The sequence below is a fragment of the Pyrus communis genome, chromosome 9 (assembly GCF_963583255.1).
Source record: "Pyrus communis chromosome 9, drPyrComm1.1, whole genome shotgun sequence".
NCBI lineage: Eukaryota > Viridiplantae > Streptophyta > Magnoliopsida > Rosales > Rosaceae > Pyrus > Pyrus communis.
Window position 1 is genome coordinate 12,531,858 of NC_084811.1, and position 19,515 is coordinate 12,551,372.

Sequence of the window (19,515 nt, forward strand, 5' to 3'; positions counted from 1 at the left end):
AGATAATTGGTGACAAGTTACGGTTATCTATTTCTTTCGAAAAAGTGGAATAGATAAAGAACTGGAATCCAACTGCAAGCATGATACAACCTTTTCACTGTCCAACACCGAGGTAAATAAAGGTAAAATTCGCACTATATCAGAATCATTGAGCAATCACAAAGTTGACCCAGAAAAAATAAAAGAATAAAAAAATCTAGGACAACAACTTATTACGATAAATATAAATATATATATATATATATATATATATATATATATATATATATTTCCGTTTGATTGATAATGTAAATAAAAGGAACGTTTCTTCGAAAGAGTTATTTTGAGCTCTTGCTTTGACAGTGTTTTATTGCACGAACACTTTATGAAAGTAAATTTCTTTAATCAAACGTTGAGACATTATACATAGGAAAATGTTAGGGGAATTTTATCTTTTGTACCATATTTGTGTATCATCTGACATTATGACATTAGATGATAATTGTGTGCCTACCAATATATTAAAAATATGTGATCTCCATAACATTACTCGTATATTTAATGTCATGATTGTCATCTTTGATTAGTATTTATTATTCAAAATAGAGAGAGAGATTTTTTTTTTGGTTGGAATTACAACTAAATAAGTATATGTTTTTGTTTCGAAATTTATGAAAGAGATTTCCATCCTTACATGCATGTAAGTAGTCGATCTAACTATAAAAATAAAAAAAATAAAAATGGTTTGTTTTATTACCATTTCACATATTGTTGAATACACATCACATACTTAATACAGCCTACATTTGCTTTTTCAATTAAAATTTTATCTTAATATGTCTCACGTACTTTCCTATAATACCCTCACACCTCATGCTCTCAACTTAAACCTAGGCCTGGCAAACGGGTCGTGTCTATCGTGTTCGTGTCGTTTTCGTGTAACACCTGTTATCTTAACGGGTCGTGTCGTGTCACACCCGTTATCTTAACGGGTCCTTAACAGGTCGTGTCACTTTACCCAACGGGTAAAGTGACCCGACCCGTTATGACCCGTTAAGAAAAAAATATATTTTTTAAAAATTTGCACATACCACACATTGCCACATAAATATTACTTCAAAACATTAAAACATTTCTCGTTCAAGTACTATATCTACACTCGAAAATCCAAGCATATACAAACAATTTTGACGGTTTGGATCGTTGAAATTAGTTTTGGAGAATTCGTAAAACGATAGATTGACTAATACTTAGTAATATACTTTCATTAAGTATAACATAAGATTTTGTGGTATCCACTTGTGTAAATATTTTAAATTGAAGATCGAATTCATTCATTGTATTCATATAGGGTCAAGGAGTGTAGTTATAAAAAATCATCAAAATCGGAGTTAAAATAACCGTTAAATCGTGATTTTTCGTTTATAACCGTTGAAAAGCTTTGTCCCGTTACTTGATCTCTGAATGTTTTTTTTTTTGTGATTTTTTGCTGATGTGATCTCCAAGCATATACAAACAATTTTGACGGTTTGGATCGTTGAAATTAGTTTTGGAGAATTCGTAAAATGATAGATTGACTAACACTTAGAGTTTATTTATACTTTTATTAAGTATAACATAAGATTTTGTGGTATCCACTTGTGTAAATATTTTAAATTGAAGATCGAATTCATTCATTGTATTCATATAGGGTCAAGGAGTGTAGTTATAAAAAATCATCAAAATCGGAGTTAAAATAACCGTTAAATCGTGATTTTTCGTTTATAACCGTTGAAAAGCTTTGTCCCGTTACTTGATCTTTGAATGTTTTTTTTTTTGTGATTTTTTGCTGATGTGATCTCCAAGCATATACAAACAATTTTGATGGTTTGGATCGTTGAAATTAGTTTTGGAGAATTCGTAAAACGATAGATTGACTAACACTTAGAGTTTATTTATACTTTCATTAAGTATAACATAAGATTTTGTGGTATCCACTTGTGTAATTGAAGATCGAATTCATTCATTGTATTCATATAGGGTCAAGGAGTGTATTTATAAAAAATCATCAAAATCGGAGTTAAAATAACCGTTAAATCGTGATTTTTCGTTTATAACCGTTGAAAAGCTTTGTCCCGTTACTTGATCTCTGAATGTTTTTTTTTTGTGATTTTTTGCTGATGTGATCTCCAAGCATATACAAACAATTTTGACGGTTTGGATCGTTGAAATTAGTTTTGGAGAATTCGTAAAACGATAGATTGACTAACACTTAGAGTTTATTTATACTTTTATTAAGTATAACATAAGATTTTGTGGTATCCACTTGTGTAAATATTTTAAATTGAAGATCGAATTCATTCATTGTATTCATATAGGGTCAAGGAGTGTAGTTATAAAAAAATCATCAAAATCGGAGTTAAAATAACCGTTAAATCGTGATTTTTCGTTTATAACCGTTGAAAAGCTTTGTCCCGTTACTTGATCTCTGAATATTTTTTTTTTTTGTGATTTTTTGTTGATGTGATCTCCAAGCATATACAAACAATTTTGACGGTTTGGATCGTTGAAATTAGTTTTGGAGAATTCGTAAAATGATAGATTGACTAACACTTAGAGTTTATTTATACTTTTATTAAGTATAACATAAGATTTTGTGGTATCCACTTGTGTAAATATTTTAAATTGAAGATCGAATTCATTCATTGTATTCATATAGGGTCAAGGAGTGTAGTTATAAAAAATCATCAAAATCGGAGTTAAAATAACCGTTAAATCGTGATTTTTCGTTTATAACCGTTGAAAAGCTTTGTCCCGTTACTTGATCTTTGAATGTTTTTTTTTTGTGATTTTTTGCCGATGTGATCTCCAAGCATATACAAACAATTTTGATGGTTTGGATCGTTGAAATTAGTTTTGGAGAATTCGTAAAACGATAGATTGACTAACACTTAGAGTTTATTTATACTTTCATTAAGTATAACATAAGATTTTGTGGTATCCACTTGTGTAATTGAAGATCGAATTCATTCATTGTATTCATATAGGGTCAAGGAGTGTAGTTATAAAAAATCATCAAAATCGGAGTTAAAATAACCGTTAAATCGTGATTTTTCGTTTATAACCGTTGAAAAGCTTTGTCCCGTTACTTGATCTCTGAATGTTTTTTTTTTTGTGATTTTTTGCTGATGTGATCTCCAAGCATATACAAACAATTTTGACGGTTTGGATCGTTGAAATTAGTTTTGGAGAATTCGTAAAACGATAGATTGACTAACACTTAGAGTTTATTTATACTTTTATTGAGTATAACATAAGATTTTGTGGTATCCACTTGTGTAAATATTTTAAATTGAAGATCGAATTCATTCATTGTATTCATATAGGGTCAAGGAGTGTAGTTATAAAAAAATCATCAAAATCGGAGTTAAAATAACCGTTAAATCGTGATTTTTCGTTTATAACCGTTGAAAAGCTTTGTCCCGTTACTTGATCTTTGAATGTTTTTTTTTTTGTGATTTTTTGCTGATGTGATCTCCAAGCATATACAAACAATTTTGACGGTTTGGATCGTTGAAATTAGTTTTGGAGAATTCGTAAAATGATAGATTGACTAACACTTAGAGTTTATTTATACTTTCATTAAGTATAACATAAGATTTTGTGGTATCCACTTGTGTAAATATTTTAAATTGAAGATCGAATTCATTCATTGTATTCATATAGGGTCAATGAGTGTAGTTATAAAAAATCATCAAAATCGGAGTTAAAATAACCGTTAAATCGTGATTTTTCGTTTATAACCGTTGAAAAGCTTTGTCCCGTTACTTGATCTCTGAATGTTTTTTTTTTGTGATTTTTTGCTGATGTGATCTCCAAGCATATACAAACAATTTTGACGGTTTGGATCGTTGAAATTAGTTTTGGAGAATTCGTAAAACGATAGATTGACTAACACTTAGAGTTTATTTATACTTTCATTAAGTATAACATAAGATTTTGTGGTATCCACTTGTGTAAATATTTTAAATGGAAGATCGAATTCATTCATTGTATTCATATAGGGTCAAGGAGTGTAGTTATAAAAAGTCATCAAAATCGGAGTTAAAATAACCGTTAAATCGTGATTTTTCGTTTATAACCGTTGAAAAGCTTTGTCCCTTTACTTGATCTCTGAATGTTTATTTTTTATGATTTTTTGTTAATGTGATCTCAAAGCATATACAAATAAGTTTGACGGTTGGGATCGTTGAAATTAGTTTTGGAGAATTCGTATGCCATCAATCAAGTTCCGTGTGTGTGTGTGTGTATATATATATATTTAGTAAGTAGATTTAAATCTATTTATTTTGTATGTATAGATTATAATTGACTGGTTCACGGAATAGTACATACATCACGTGTCACGTGTGTCATTATAAAAATAGTGAGATATGTCATGACAGTCATGTGTGTGATAAAAAGTTAATAACTTAAAAAAAAAAAAAAAAATTTCTCACCACTTCTATTAATTTTCATTTTTCCCTCTCTTTTTTGTTTCCTTTTCAACTTTTTCTTATCATTTTCACTTTTCCCTCCAACATCTTTCCCTAATTCCCTCACTTTTTTGTTTTATTTTCAACTTTTCTTAACATTTTCATTTTCCCTCCATTTTTTTTTTTCAAAAAGGGCGGCAAGTTGGCAACGGTAAGAAATTGATTATTGAAATTTGAATGGAAAGAAATCACATCAAATTTCAATGGATGCAAAATCATGCAATGCATCATGCATATTAAATTATTAATTAATAATTATTATAGTTTTTATAAAATTTAATATATATATATATATATAATTATTATAGATAGACTTAATATTTTGGGGGTATAATTATTATAGTATATATAATTATTATAATTATTATAAATTTTATAGTTAATTTAATATATATATATATATATTATAATTTTTAGGGGTATAAAATTGTAAAATTAATGTATATAATTATTACACTATTTTTTTAGGGTTATAAAATTATAAAAATAATATTCTGCTTATCGTGTATCGTGTTACCCACGTGTATACCCGAACCAACCCGTTATCTTAACAGGTGCTTATCGGGTTACCCGATAACGACCCGATTCGTTATCGTGTCGACCCAAACACCTGTTAATTTCGTGTCGTGTCGTGTCGGGTTATCGGGTCGTGTCAGAAATTGCCAGGCCTACTTAAACCCCACATTTCCTACATATACCCCACGTTTTTTTACATATTTTAGGTGCGAATGCATACTTTAGTTTTTATTTTTATTTTTTACACCTAGACTCTTTACACCTTCAAATTATGAGGTGATTTCTGTGTTGTTTTTCCTCCCTTTCAAAGAATGAAGATTTAGATTTGAGAATCCATCAATGTTGTAGCAAAAAGGATCTAACAATGCATATAACAGGTTTTGCATTAACTTCATGAATACTATTTTGGGGTTGCTTCATACTTTCCCAGAGGCTACTCTTTGATAATGGTTCTACTTTTGAACAACTCGGCATATCAAAAAATGAACTGTGGTCCAATAATTGAGTATAATAAAACCAAAATGTTGATTATGGTTTCATTCTACAATAGAGGGTGAGAGTAGTTTTGAGAGTTCAACAAAAATAATTTTGAGATATACACGTTAAAAGTGATTTAAAGTGTATTTAGAAGTTTTTAAAGTTTTTAAAAACCTTATGAGTTGTCATTGCATATTAGGGTATATTAGTCATTTAAATTAAATTTTAATGTGGCTGATCTGAAAATTTCTTACATAACCTGCTAACCTGACCCAAAACAACAAAAAAAATAACGAGTTTCGGATCAACACATTACCTAATGGGGTCATTATGTAGTCGTATGTTAACAAGTTTATCCGTGGGTAACCCCTTTCAACCCGATAAGAAAAAAGTTAGTTTGATAACTTTAAACTACTAAAATTCATAATAATTAATGTAAAAGTGTGAAAATAATATACAAACGCTCATGATTGCATCCTCTACGCTTAGATGATGGTTACAACGTTGTTTAGATTTTTAAAACCCTCTAAACACTCATGAATAGTGTTTAATGTTTGAATGAAAAATGTAATAAAGAAAATATACAATCACTTGTAATGTCAAACTTTACAATTTTCGTTGGTCAACCATAATCCATAAGCCTTAGATTTATATTTACTAGTCAATTGTCGTTTTCGCTCTATTCTTCTCACCGGATTTCGTTTTTTAGATTTTCTTTTTCGAAAACATGATCTTTTAGCGAATGCAGAAAAATGAACAGTTCGGTTGTTGATATCATGTTCCGATGTTTATAGTTAACTGAAATATGAGTCGATATTATATAGCTTCTAGAGACTTTATAAACTTCGAGAATATTTTCACTAACTGTAAAAATTTGAACATGATATCAACTATCCACACTATTCATTTTTTTTGCATCCGCTAAAAGATCGTGTTTTCAAAAGAATAAATAAATAATCTGAAAAAAAAAAAAATTGTTGAGAAGAATGAAGCTTATATGTAAACGACACTCAACGATTAGTTTTAAATCTATGGTTTATGGGATTGTGGTGGCGAATTTAGGAGTTGGCCTCTTCAGAAAAGTCATAGAGCTTACGACCGTTTGTATATATTTTATATATATATTTGTCACACTTCTACATTAATTAAAAAACCTTACTACGACAATGGCCATAGGATTTATGTGAGATTAAATCCTTACCGTTGCATTCTTTGGCCTCACTTGCGTTTTTAGTATTACGTTTTTCATTTGATTATTTTTTAATTTAAAATATATTTTCCTTAACGGATCGATTTATATTACCCGTTAAAATTAACAAGTCAAGTCCTGGTTGGGTCATATTGCCCGTTCATTTAACAGATGTTACACGTCACAACCCGTTGCAATATCGGGTATGTCATGAAAACAACATGAACATGTACATAAAACAAGACACAAATGTCAGGTTAGTAACTTAGCAGGGGTGCTAATAAAAAAAATTAAAAATTGTAAAGTAGTCGTTCCGATGTATACGAAGCCAACTTGAATTGGCATACATAATGGGGTAAAAACAAATTCAATTTTTTCGCATTTAATCAAATACTAACTATTAACTTTACATGGAAACCCAATGAAGAGATTCAGAGAATATCTCCTAGTTTGTCTCAAATTGGTAAAAATTCTAATTCATGAAAATTAATTTGATTCCTTTTTCCATTTTTTTTTTTGGAAGGAATTCCTTTTTCCATTTTGGTGTCCTGGCTGACCCATGTGACTGGACGTCTCTCTCGTATATTATACACGTTGTTTCTCACATTGTTCAGTAGGAGACAAAGCAAATAACGTATCTGGGTGCCAAGCAATTGCAAAAACCAGGGCTTTGCAGTTATATTGTAGTGATTATCTTGTGGTTTGTACTGACAAGATAAACAACCAACGAGTTCAATGGCCACAAGAGGCTTAGTGCTCTATCTTCTCTCAAGTTTCTCTGTGGCTGTTTTGTCTGTGCTCTTCATCTCTCACCAATATGATTACTACTCTCCCCAAATCCGCCTTTCCAATTCTCTCGGTTCCAATCTCTCCCACTTCTCCACCGCCGATAAAACGTGGCCTGTAAGTCTCTCTCTCTCTCTCTCTCTCTCTCTCAGTTTTCTGTGTTTCTGTATGTGTGCACATGCGGCGCGCGCACATCCAGACGCCCTTGTATGTGTGGAAAATATGAAGTGTTGCTCAACGGATAAGGGGTTTGTTTTGTTCTTTGAGTGCAGGAATTGAAGTTCGGTTGGAGGCTTGTGTTGGCAACAGTGATTGGATTTCTGGGTTCGGCATGTGGGACGGTGGGAGGAGTAGGAGGGGGTGGAATATTTGTTCCTATGCTTACTTTGATTGTTGGATTTGATACCAAGTCAGCTGCTGCCCTCTCTAAATGTAATTTCACTTCTCTCTCTACCAATTCCTTTTTCCTATTTTTGTTCTGCATATTTTGAGTTTCAAAAACCACCCTTTGCCTTTGCTTTCCATTGAGTTCATGATGTCAAAGTTTTCCTTTAAAACATGTAAAATGAATTCCAACCCGAAAGGATTTTCGCACTCTCGTGGTGTATATCCTTTACAGATGTTTTAGCCCTTGGATTAAAATAAACGAAAAAGTGTGTCATGACTTAAAATAACGTGAAAGTGTGAAAGCCATTACTCAGTTAGACTTTTGGTATGATTTTAATTTAAAACAACATTGATGTCCAAAAGAGTGGGTACTTGATTGGTGCCTTCCTGCCTCCCGTTTGTGTCTCTCCCAAATTCTGAATTTTTTCCCTTAACTTTATCTTCTACTATATATTACTTAATTGTGAATAATGTATATTTAATTTAATCAAACAATTTGGTTTGGTTTGGATTGGATTGGATTGGATTGGATTGGACTATGCAGGTATGATAATGGGGGCATCAGCATCATCAGTGTGGTACAATCTGAGAGTGCCTCATCCAACAAAAGAAGTGCCAATTATAGACTATGATTTGGCCCTTCTCTTTCAGCCCATGCTCATGCTTGGCATCACCTTGGGTGTTGCTCTCAGTGTCGTCTTCCCCTACTGGCTCATCACGGTCCTCATCATCATTCTCTTCCTCGGTCTGTAAAAAATTATTCACTACTTCTTACCCAACCCAATTTCATATCTTATTTTAATTTATTAAATTTCTTATCTTTTGTTCTTTCTAATTGTATCAGGGACTTCATCAAGGTCTTGTTTTAAAGGGGCTGAGATGTGGAAGGAAGAGACTATTTTAAAGGTCAGACTTCTTTTACAATTTAGACTGCTAGTAATTTAACGATGTTTACACTTCGTTCATTTGTAGCCATCTGCGCTCCAAATTGAATGTTTAACATGTACCCTCCATAGGCTAAGATGGGTGCTAAATCTGAAGTATTTGAAGATCATTATTTAAAGAGACTGATTTCATTGTGCATTGATTTCTGAAATTTTTTGCAGAAAGAATATGCAAGGCAGCAAGAAGCTACGGTGAACTCTCGGGGCGAACGTAAGTCACAGTTAGATCTGTGTGACTATGAGTGCGTGCGAGTGCGTATTTATATATTTTTTCTGTTCCTGATATGGAAATCTACTGTGTTTTTTGTGTGTAAGGTACAGTTCTAATTGATGCACAGTATGAGTCATTACTTCCAAGAGAGGAGAAATCAATGATGGTGAGCAAAATACTGATGGCCCATAATTTTAAGTGTTCCATCTTCTCATCTCAAGTACTGAAAAAAGCCAATTTTTTTTTTTTTTTTTTCTGTCTTCTTCAGCAAATACTAATATTCAACCTTAGATGGGAAAGAGTGTTGGTGCTGGTAGCTTTATGGGTTCTTTTCCTACTTCTTCAAATCCTCAAGGCAAGTAATTACCCTTTCCCTAATCTGAGGACTTAGACGCGGCATGGGCACAGGCCACCGTGGTGTACCTATGCCAATCATACAATCCCATGTGCAGAGAACTTTATACATGATAGCATACAATTAACATGGGCTGCCTTGGTGGCTTTGTACTCGTGACATGTAAAGCTCTCACGTGATTGCATGATTTCTAAATGCTAATAAGTTAATACTTTTGAATTGAGTGCAGAATGATGTGACTGCTTGCAGTACATGGTATTGGGTCCTCTTCTGCTTACAGGTAGGAGAGCATGTCCTACTAGATAATTGCCACAACTTGTTTCTCAACTCTATTCTGATAGGGACACCCTTTTAACCCCTTAATTTTTACAGTTATCTTACCTCTTTTGTTCTGTTCTTTTTACCCCTTCTATTATTTTTATTTCTTTTCAGTTTCCCATAGCATTTGGAGTGTTTGGATATGAATCGGTGAAGCTGTGTAAAGAGTACAAGAAGAGAATGAGCACAGGGAACACAGAGTCAATATGCGAGGCTTCGATCGCATGGACTCCAATTCACATTGCATTCTGTGCTCTATGTGGAATCTTGGGAGGCACTGTTGGGGGCTTACTTGGATCAGGTGGAGGTTTCGTTCTTGGCCCTCTCCTGCTTGAGATAGGTGTCATCCCACAGGTATCAACAATTATGTTTACCTAGTCAGTCCCAATTGAGTGTAGCTTGCCCATGTAACTACACGGTACAAGTAAATTTCCATGATTGTTACTGTTTGCATGAACAGGTTGCTAGTGCAACCGCCACATTCGTGATGACATTCTCGGCATCGTTATCGGTCGTGGAGTTCTACTTGCTCAAGAGGTTTCCAATTCCATATGGTATAGCTTTATTTCTGGTCTCATTTATTACTTGGTTAGCAAGCAATGGTAATTTCTTTTTTCCTGATGTAAATTCATTTCGCAGCTATATACCTCACAAGTGTTTCGATCTTGGCTGGCTTCTGGGGACAGTTCCTTGTACGAAGAGTTGTCACAATTCTAAAGAGAGCATCAATCATCGTATTCATCCTCTCTAGTGTCATCTTTGCTAGCGCTATCACAATGGGTAAAAACATTTTTGTTTTTTTCCTTTTGAACCTAAAATCTCGTGTTCCTGTTACTTTATAACCATCGGTGTCCTGTTTCCTTGTTTGTGTGTGTTTTTTTTTTCAGGTGTAATCGGCATCAAGATGAGCATCCAAATGATATCAAATCACGAGTTTATGGGATTCTTGGACTTCTGCAACAGTCAGTGATCGTTGGCTAAGACACAGAATGTTTGTACCCTAAGATATTCATCATAGGAATTGTTGGCCAACACCCAGTTGACCAACCCTGATGGACATTGTTATGAAGAAATAATAAGGAAGTGTGGTTTTTTCTCTGGTCTAGGTTTGGTTGCTTGTTAGCTACTGGCTAACACATGAACCAAAGCAAGTAGTGTTCGATTTGTCTCTAGTTTTATAGATTAAGATTGCTTGTTAGCTCCTGGCTAACAACACATGAAAAATAAGTGTTCTATTTGTAGGGGATAGGTTAAGTTGCATGTTAGCCACTGGCTAACAGCATCATCTCCGTAAACCTCTTGTATTCCTTCTCTAGTTTTACTAGTCAGTCTTAAATCTTGATGGGAGGTTTCGTCTTGATAGCTCGTGAATGAATGTCAACCGTTAATTGTTGGATCAACGCTCTAATTGTATGTCTTTGTTATCCGTTGCAATGCTTTTTAAGCAAATAGTGGCCTTGGAGTTCATTGACATAAACCCAAATACGATTGCTTGGTTCTTAACTCACTTGAAACCATGGTGGGAATTCCAATTGTGAGAACTTGGACCACAAAAGTGCCAAGAAAAAAAAAACTTGGACCACAAAAGTGCTTCTCCCTTTGTCAGTGGAATTGGACATTTCCCCCTCTATTATTTGTGGAAGACATGTTGGGAGAAAAATCATAATAGACATGTGGCCAAGATTTGAGGTTTTGTTTGATTGTGGATGATTTTGAGCTTGTTTGAATGTTTTGTACGACAAGATACTTATTTCTCAATGTATCTAAAACGCAAGATGGTACATCACGTCTGTATTGAAATGTTTGTGATTAGTGTGGTGACGAAGGAAAAGGTAGAATGTTTTCTTTTTATTTATTTATTTTTTTTTTAAGTTTGTTTTTTATTTTTTATTTTTTATTTTTTATTTTTTATCGAGAGTAGAATGTTTGTATTCAAGACAAAAGCACTTCCTGGCCACATGGGAGACCAAACGTTTTGTACTTTGTTCTCATGTCTCTTTTGATTTAACTTACAACTTCTCAAATCTAATTTGTTTTCTTAAAACGAATCATCAAGAACTATTTTACCCCTGACTCGCATCTGAACAAAATTAGACAAAATTTGGATAAAAAGTTTGATTTGCATTCAAATTAGCTATATGACAACATTGACGTTTAACGCATACCACATTATTAATTTGTCTAATTTAGCCTAACATTAATATCATAATTATTTAAGAATGATACTTGCATCTACGTTTTTACAAATATCATATCTTCATTGTATAAATCTCATAATTAAAACCATTTTATTTCTTAGCCTTTATGTCACATCCCGGCCCGGGACGGATCACTTTCCGGGCCCGCTCCACCACCGTAGCACGATATTGTCTGCTTTGGGTTTACCATTCCCTCACGGTTTTGTTTTTGGGAACTCACGAGCAACTTCCCAGTGGGTCACCCATCATGGGATTGCTCTAGCCCCCTTCTCGCTTAACTTCGGAGTTCCTACGGAACTCGAAGCCAGTGAGCTCTCAAAAGGCCTCGTGCTAGGTAGGGATGAGAATATACATTTAAGGATCACTCTCCTGGGTGATGTGGGATGTCACACTTTATGTCAAGGTCACCCCTAAAAAAAATCATTCGGAGATGGTCATCCAAATGAATCGATGCAAATGTTATACAGTCAGTTTGTCCCATACATATAGATGCATAAACAAACACCGAGTCAAATGGTTTTTATAGAGTATTCTTCAAATGAAGATTAAGATATTCAACTGTTCCGTCGTGCATTCCCCTACGATTCCCAAAAATTATCTTTTGTGTTACTATTATTTCGAAGACTAAATCTCAAATTAAATTTCAAATTTTACCAATAACATAAGGGAGGCTTGAAAAATAAAACATTATGGGAATTTTTATATTTCAAATTTGGTATTCAGTAGTACATGAAATGAATCACATTGAAATGAATATTTTCAGAGACAAGTGTAGAGTGTTTGGCAATTGCGGCTGAAAGGATGTTCCCTTTATAATTGGAGCACCAAATTTCCCTATGCTCAAGTTCTATCATCCTCCTCCCAACCACAAAAAATAAGTTTGTAACTCGAGCCGGAAGCAGTCACACTTTGCCAGAAATTCCGCAGTTGAACAAAAAACCCGATGAAGAGGCATATTCCGTAGACAAAACTTATGCTACAACTCTACCTGGATGGATTACCTTCGGCTGCCCTGGAAGGTTTACCACTGGATGGGACATCTTTGACCCGTTTAGAATCGGAATTAATGGCGATATTTCCCACTCCAACCTCCATTGCCTCCCTCTCGTCTTTTTCCCTCTGGTTTTCTTCAGCCGTGTCACTGCCCACTCCTTGTTTTTTATCAGCAGCTATAGATGGTTCCAGTAGCCGAGGACCTGCATTGATCCATGGATGAAGAAGGCACTGTGCAGCAGTAGGCCGTTTCTCAGGGACAAAGTCGAGGATGGGAACGAGGAAGTCGGTTAATTCACTTGCATCTTTCTCGCTGAATTCGTACTTTTCTACCAGAACCTTATTCAGGGGCCAAAAACGCAAGCGACGAATGTGCCTCAAATCCCCGTATCTATTAAAGTAATCTCTAGAATATCGACCACCTAAGGCAATCTGCACTTCACAAATTTAAGTTAGATGAAGTTCAGTTTAACTTCAATAGTGGGGTTTACAAATTTCTCACCTTTCGTGGCATCATTCCAAGAAGCTCCATCATCAATGCTAAGTGATCCTGAAAATATCGAGATAAGGTTACTAGGTTAATAAAATATAGACAAAGTAAAAAGCATCTACCGAAGTTCAAATTCTTTATATCATTGAAGAAGTCTGTACAAGGAAGGACTCGCAGAAAAGTCGATAAGAAACTACAAAAGAGTACTCTATTTAACCCAAAAACACTGAAAATATTCCCTCAACGCTTAAGGACTGTCAACCAAGGCATGTAGAGAGAAATAATAAAATAACAGCATAAGGCTATTGTAATCAATCGACAGCAGTCAGCAGACACCAATGAGTTACCATGGTCAGCCATCTTTTATTGGAGTTCATACTCTAATATATTCATACGTAGAGATTCTCAACAACCACTAACAACGCATTCCCCATGGTTATTTCTACCGATGCCAATATGAAGTTATTAATGTAGCAATCAAACTATAGGTGCACTGTGAACAGAAAACATATAAAAAGATGAAGAGTCTATATTAATCTTAGCCCTACTGAAAATGTCTGAATACAAAGAGTAGGTTGAAGAAGGTATAGGGAAGGAGTATTAAAAAGTCATTTCATGGTACAACCCTCTGTTCATTAAAACTATATCATGGTGAGCAGAGCACTCAGTCATACAAGCTTTTCGGAGGAATTGTTTTCCTATTTGTGTTCTAAAAAAAACTGTTTCCGAAAGATTTTTTCAAGGTCACAAAACGTGTCCATTCGTGTATCTTATTCTTGCCAACTGTACCATTAATCTCTTATTACCAGCCGTTTACAGTACATTAGATGTATTTATTCAAACATACGAGAGGAGGTGGGCAGGGGAAGAACAGTAAAATTGATTCGTCATTTCTAAATATGAAGAGTGTATGTTTTGATGGAATCATCATATGAACTCTTCCTTGTGTGAGTGTGATAGCGAGAGTGCTTGCAATCAGAGCAAAAGTGAATTGGAGAATCTTATATCTAATAGATAAGGCATGAACTGAAAATTGTAGTTTACAGATACATCCATACCTCATCCCTGTCAAAGTTGTCACCGCTGTGGGGATCAAAGAGTACATCACCCGTTGCAAGCTCAAAACAAATGCATGCAAAAGACCAAAGATCTGCCGAGGTTGAATATTTTGAGCCGAGGATCACCTCTGGACACCTATACTGTCTTGTTTGGATATCGTTTGTGAACTGTTTGTACGTCCAACATGCATTCCCGAAATCAACCAATTTGCAAGTCAGGTCAATTGATGCCAACAGCTTCTGCCTTGTGGTGCGATTGCCTCTCTTACTACCCTGACTTCCTGGACGAGAGCCATTTGGCCCACCAGCATCTGATGATCTATTTGCACTGACAGAACTAGTAGACTGGTCTTCGACAGAACGCACATTCAATCTTGTGTTAGGAGATGCCTCTACCTCAGTGGATGTTTCTCCATCAGCATCAGCTTCATCTCTATCCACGCACTCTTGAGCTGCACGCTTCGCCTTTCTTCTAATCTTTTTCTTCTGGTTCCGACTCATATCCCCATTTAACACTTTTGCATACCCTGACTCCGATGCATCCTTGTCGTTACCACCCGGAAGAATAAGAGGTGCTCTTGACTTTGTCGGATCCTTGAGCGGGTCTATCATTGACATCAACAAGATATTCTCTGGCTTCAAATCAGTGTGTATAATCGACAGCTGTCTGTGCAAATAATCCAATCCAACCAAAACATGATAACAAATCTCCTTAACCTTATGTAGTGGCACTCCCCGGTAATCACTATACTTAATAAGCGTCAACAGATTATCACCCAAGTACTCAAAAACCATACAAACATGTTGCCCATTCGGACCCGAATGCTTAAAATGGTCTAGAAGCTTCACCACGCATTTTTTATCATCTGGGTCTCCCTCTGCAATCTGTTTCAAGATGGTTATCTCATCCATGGCCGCCTCGGTGTAGTGGTCAGCACTCTTTTGCACTTTCAGAGCAACAAATCTCTGGCATTTTTGTGCAATTCAACACCCACCCAACAAAAACAAAACACATTTGTCATTAATCCTCCACTAATTTACTTAAAACTAAGCATGTCAAAGATCAAAAAAAACCAAGAACAAGATTAAAATTTCAATTACTTTCCCCCACATTCTCAAACGCCTAATACCTACAACCTCAGATCAAAAAGCAATAAAACGCAGTGTCGTAAAAAGAGAAGAGAGAGGGAGAGGAGAGTACGGAGTGTTGGGTGTCCCAGGCGAGCCAGACGGTGGAGAAATGGCCCCAGCCGAGCTTGGTCTGAACGACATACCGTCCGCTCTTGAAAGTGTCGCCGATTCGGACGGCGTGGTAGCCGCCGCGCCGGTAGTCCTCGGTGCCTTCGTCCTCCGACGTGTAGTCGCTGCTCTGACTCCGATCGTCGTCCTGTTTATCCCCCATCTTCTTCCTCTTCCTCCTCACCCGATCCACTCCAAAATCCGATCTTTCTAGGGTTTTTGGGTTCCAATTGGAAATTGCGATTTGGGTATTGGTGAAATTCGAAATATATTTATTTACATGTGTGTATACATATATACATATATATATATATATATATATATGTAAGGGTTTGCCTGGATTACTGGGTCAAGAGAGTATGAGAGTCTTCACAGTTTTGTCTTCAAGTGGCGGAGGGTTTACAACTTTTCAAGCAAAAAATATGAGAAAATAAAAGAAAAAAGAGGTGAAAATTGGGTTTTTGATGGTGTTTCTTGAGGTTCAGTGAGATTTCATCTTCGTCGTCGTCATTTTTCAGCGATGATCATCATCCATCTCACCTCTGCTCAGCCACCTTTTTATTTTTCGTTTTCTTACAAGGAAAATTGGGTTTACTAGGTTTTTTTTACCCAAAATAAACCCAACTTAAGTACCCTTTTATGGACCTCATCAAAATTCTCCACAACTTCGAGCTCGTTTGGAATTATTTTTCAAAATAATTGAAAATATTTTTTGTAAAAATATTTTTGAAATAAATCTATAGGCAAAATATAAGTGGATTTTGTAAAAGCATATAAAGTACTTTTTACAATAAACACATAATTAATACTTCTTCCATAAAGCACTTAAGTGCTTTTTGAATTCAAATTCATTTTCTCTAAAACGGTGTCTATCGACGCCAAACCCAATCTAGCCCTTAAGACCTGGTTTGAGATAACGGCCCCGTTTCATAAAACTTTCGTTCAATTCCAGGCTCCTTCCTTTTCATCTCCTGGTCCTGGATTTAGTGTGCGCAGGAGCAGCACCAATACTTTTTGGCATGCGTAGGTCCGAAGAGGACCATGGAGGTCAGCTTTTGTTTTCCCAAATGGGTGATTAATTTGTTTCTTGAGATTGTGGATTGTGCTTAACCTTAAGATGTGTATAAGCTATTGCAATCCTATACAATGTGTTAACATATACACCTTTTTCGTCTCAGTAAACAACCAAAATTTCATTACTTCAATGTTTGGTTAATGATTTTGCTTAATTATTAATTTTGGTTTTTTTTTTTGTTTTTGGAACAAACGACACCATTTGCACGAAGGAGGAGGGGTGAGCTTAGCCTCACATAGGGTTAGTAATAATGTGGTTTAAATTCATCTTTTTGTGAGAATTGAACCTAAGACTTCTCAGTTACAAGTGAAGAGGAATATCACTAGACCGTAATACTAAGTGACTATTAATTTTGGTTATTGACTCATGTTATAAATTGGTAATAGAAATATGTTGACTGATTCACGTTAGTAAATAGTCGGCAATACTATCATGAGTTTTCTTTAAGTAAAAGGACGACATATATTCATTAGAAGCCTTGAATAGGCTAGGAAGCTTCTTCCTCAATAAGATCACAAACAATAGTAGGAGCTTCATCTAACCAAGTATAATGAGAGCAAAACGAGCAAGTCTATGATAGGTCCCATTTGGGAGACATTTGTAGTTGTATCATGCAACGCCAAAATAATCTGGAGCGAGTTACTTTCAAGGATAATGTTGTGTTTCCTGGATTATATCCATCTGACTGGCTGATTTGAATTCATTTTTCCACCTATCCATCCTTAATTTATGGGATGTTTAAAATTGTTAACGTGTAAGGTTTGTGTTCAAGCAGCGATTGAAGTAGCGAAAGAATTAAAAAGGCCAGCATTCATCTACTGCTGCGTTTCTGCTTTTACCGACCTTCTAAAAATGAACAGCCGCTGATTTATTTATTAATTTATTAATACTATTATGTAATTTATGAGGTTTATCCCAAGCAAATTACTTCCATTACAACTGAACCCGGTGTCCAAATGGTGGTGTTAAACTGGCCTAGTATCGCTATAGCTTTCCTAGTTATTGTATGCAATTTTCTTGAGCTAATTTTAAAAAGTATGCTTTGCAAGTGGGAATTTTGCCCATATGACACTACATTTCATTCTTGTTATTTGGGTATCATTATACTGTTGATTTTGGATCAATATGTTGTTGATATCGTATCATTACACAAATGATATTGTTTTCATTTACTATCAACTCGGTAATGTATCAATATCATGTCAATGATTTATCAATGTTATGTCGAAGATGTATCAGTATCATGTCAATAATGTATCAATATTACGTGGATATTGTATCAATACATCTTTTATAATAATTATGCACTCGCAATTGGGTTTGGAATTTGGGAACATAGTTGTAAAAATGACAGTGGTGGTGATGGGTTGGAAATGAAGGAATTTGTTTGTTGCAAACATGGCAAACATAATGTTGATGCTAATCCCAAACCCGATCGAAAAGGTAAGAGGGCAGATAGTAGAAGTGATTGCAAGGCGAAAGTTGTGTTATTGAAGCCAATCGGTCGTGATAAATTTGATATAACAATTTTTAATGATGAACACAACCACACTATGATAAGTGCCGTACACTTATTTAGATCTCATCATCGGATTTCCAAGGCAATAAACGTGATGATTGAACAAAATGTGCACAAACAAATATTTCCATAAGTAAACAAGTGGGCTTATTGGAGGTGCAAAGTGGAAGAATTGGTTGATGAAACTTGGTTTGAGGACTTTTATTGCGTGTAAATTAGGTTCCCATATTTTGTAAGCACGTTTTTTTTGTCAGAATGTCAAGCAGTCAACGTACGGAGAGCAGTCATTGCATTTTCAAGTAGTATTTGCATCGGAAGCACTCTTTGATTGAACTCATCATATGTTTTAATCGATCCCTTGGACGACAATGTCATAAAAATCAGTTTAGAGTAGATTAGCATCCCTTCCAATCCTCGGCCTAAAACGATCCTTACTTTCATAAACTACAATCATAGGGTTTTAATTTGAGTGTTAGAATATTTCACATCAGTTGGTTCAATTTTATTCAAGTATTTCACGTGTTGCACCTTGGAAAGATTTCTAGTTGCCTCTGTTTTTAGATCTCGGTTGGCATATGCAACCGTTGTAAAATGACAATGAATACGTTCGATTTCTTAAACAACTACACGTGTCTATTCTTCCAAAACAAAATAGACTGGGTATAACATTGTATACATGAAACAGATGCTTTGAATGACGTCTTGCATCACTTATGTCAGAGTGTACCCGCTTGTGGGCAGACTTAAATTATTTAGCTGGAGGTGTATTCAAGGTAATTAGATGATGAGATTTGGCAATGGGCTCTTTCACAATTTGCAAGCCGGTGCCTCTCAGGCTCTTCTGAAGTCTTCGGCTCTTCGAAAGTCCGGTGTCGTGGCTGAATCTCATGTGTCCTGGCAATATAGGCCTATTGCAATTTATCAATAGTATAGTTGATTTTCAAGAAGAATTTTGAAACTGATTTTTGCAAAATTGCTTGAATTTTGAACTGATATTGCAAAATTGCTGGAATTTTGAAACTAATCTTGAAAAAATTTGTTGGAACCCAACTTGTGCACATCTACCGACGAAGGCATAATTCAGTTGGAATTTCCTATGAACTCTGGCAATGGGATAATAAGATTGATTGGGAGTGTGATTGAATCCATATTAGACTACCTTCATATCTTCAGGAAGAAGGATTGAATCATTGATGTAGTTTTAGAAAACAAGTGGTGTGGTTGTTACAACATCATGATGCTTCCCCATGTCTACTTGTAGACGAAC

At 35.1% G+C, this 19,515-nt stretch overlaps 2 protein-coding genes across 2 annotated transcripts; one reads left to right on the forward strand and one right to left on the reverse strand.

The window, feature by feature from the left end:
* The first annotated feature begins 7,249 nt into the window (after nt 1-7,249).
* On the forward strand, nt 7,250-11,073 carry LOC137744205 (sulfite exporter TauE/SafE family protein 4-like). The gene is made up of 12 exons (XM_068484068.1): nt 7,250-7,578; nt 7,734-7,893; nt 8,393-8,593; nt 8,693-8,754; nt 8,955-9,003; nt 9,114-9,169; nt 9,272-9,358; nt 9,588-9,638; nt 9,791-10,030; nt 10,137-10,230; nt 10,316-10,456; nt 10,564-11,073. Exons 1-12 carry the CDS (start codon nt 7,411-7,413, stop codon nt 10,644-10,646), a joined length of 1,392 nt encoding a protein of 463 aa, XP_068340169.1. The 5' UTR covers nt 7,250-7,410; the 3' UTR covers nt 10,647-11,073.
* A 1,481-nt stretch (nt 11,074-12,554) lies between these two features.
* Nucleotides 12,555-16,296, reverse strand: LOC137744204 (uncharacterized). Its single transcript, XM_068484067.1, has 4 exons — nt 15,617-16,296; nt 14,416-15,381; nt 13,370-13,417; nt 12,555-13,299 (listed from the first exon to the last, which is right to left on the reverse strand). Exons 1-4 carry the CDS (start codon nt 15,815-15,817, stop codon nt 12,859-12,861), a joined length of 1,656 nt encoding a protein of 551 aa, XP_068340168.1. The 5' UTR covers nt 15,818-16,296; the 3' UTR covers nt 12,555-12,858.
* Nucleotides 16,297-19,515: the final 3,219 nt, after the last annotated feature.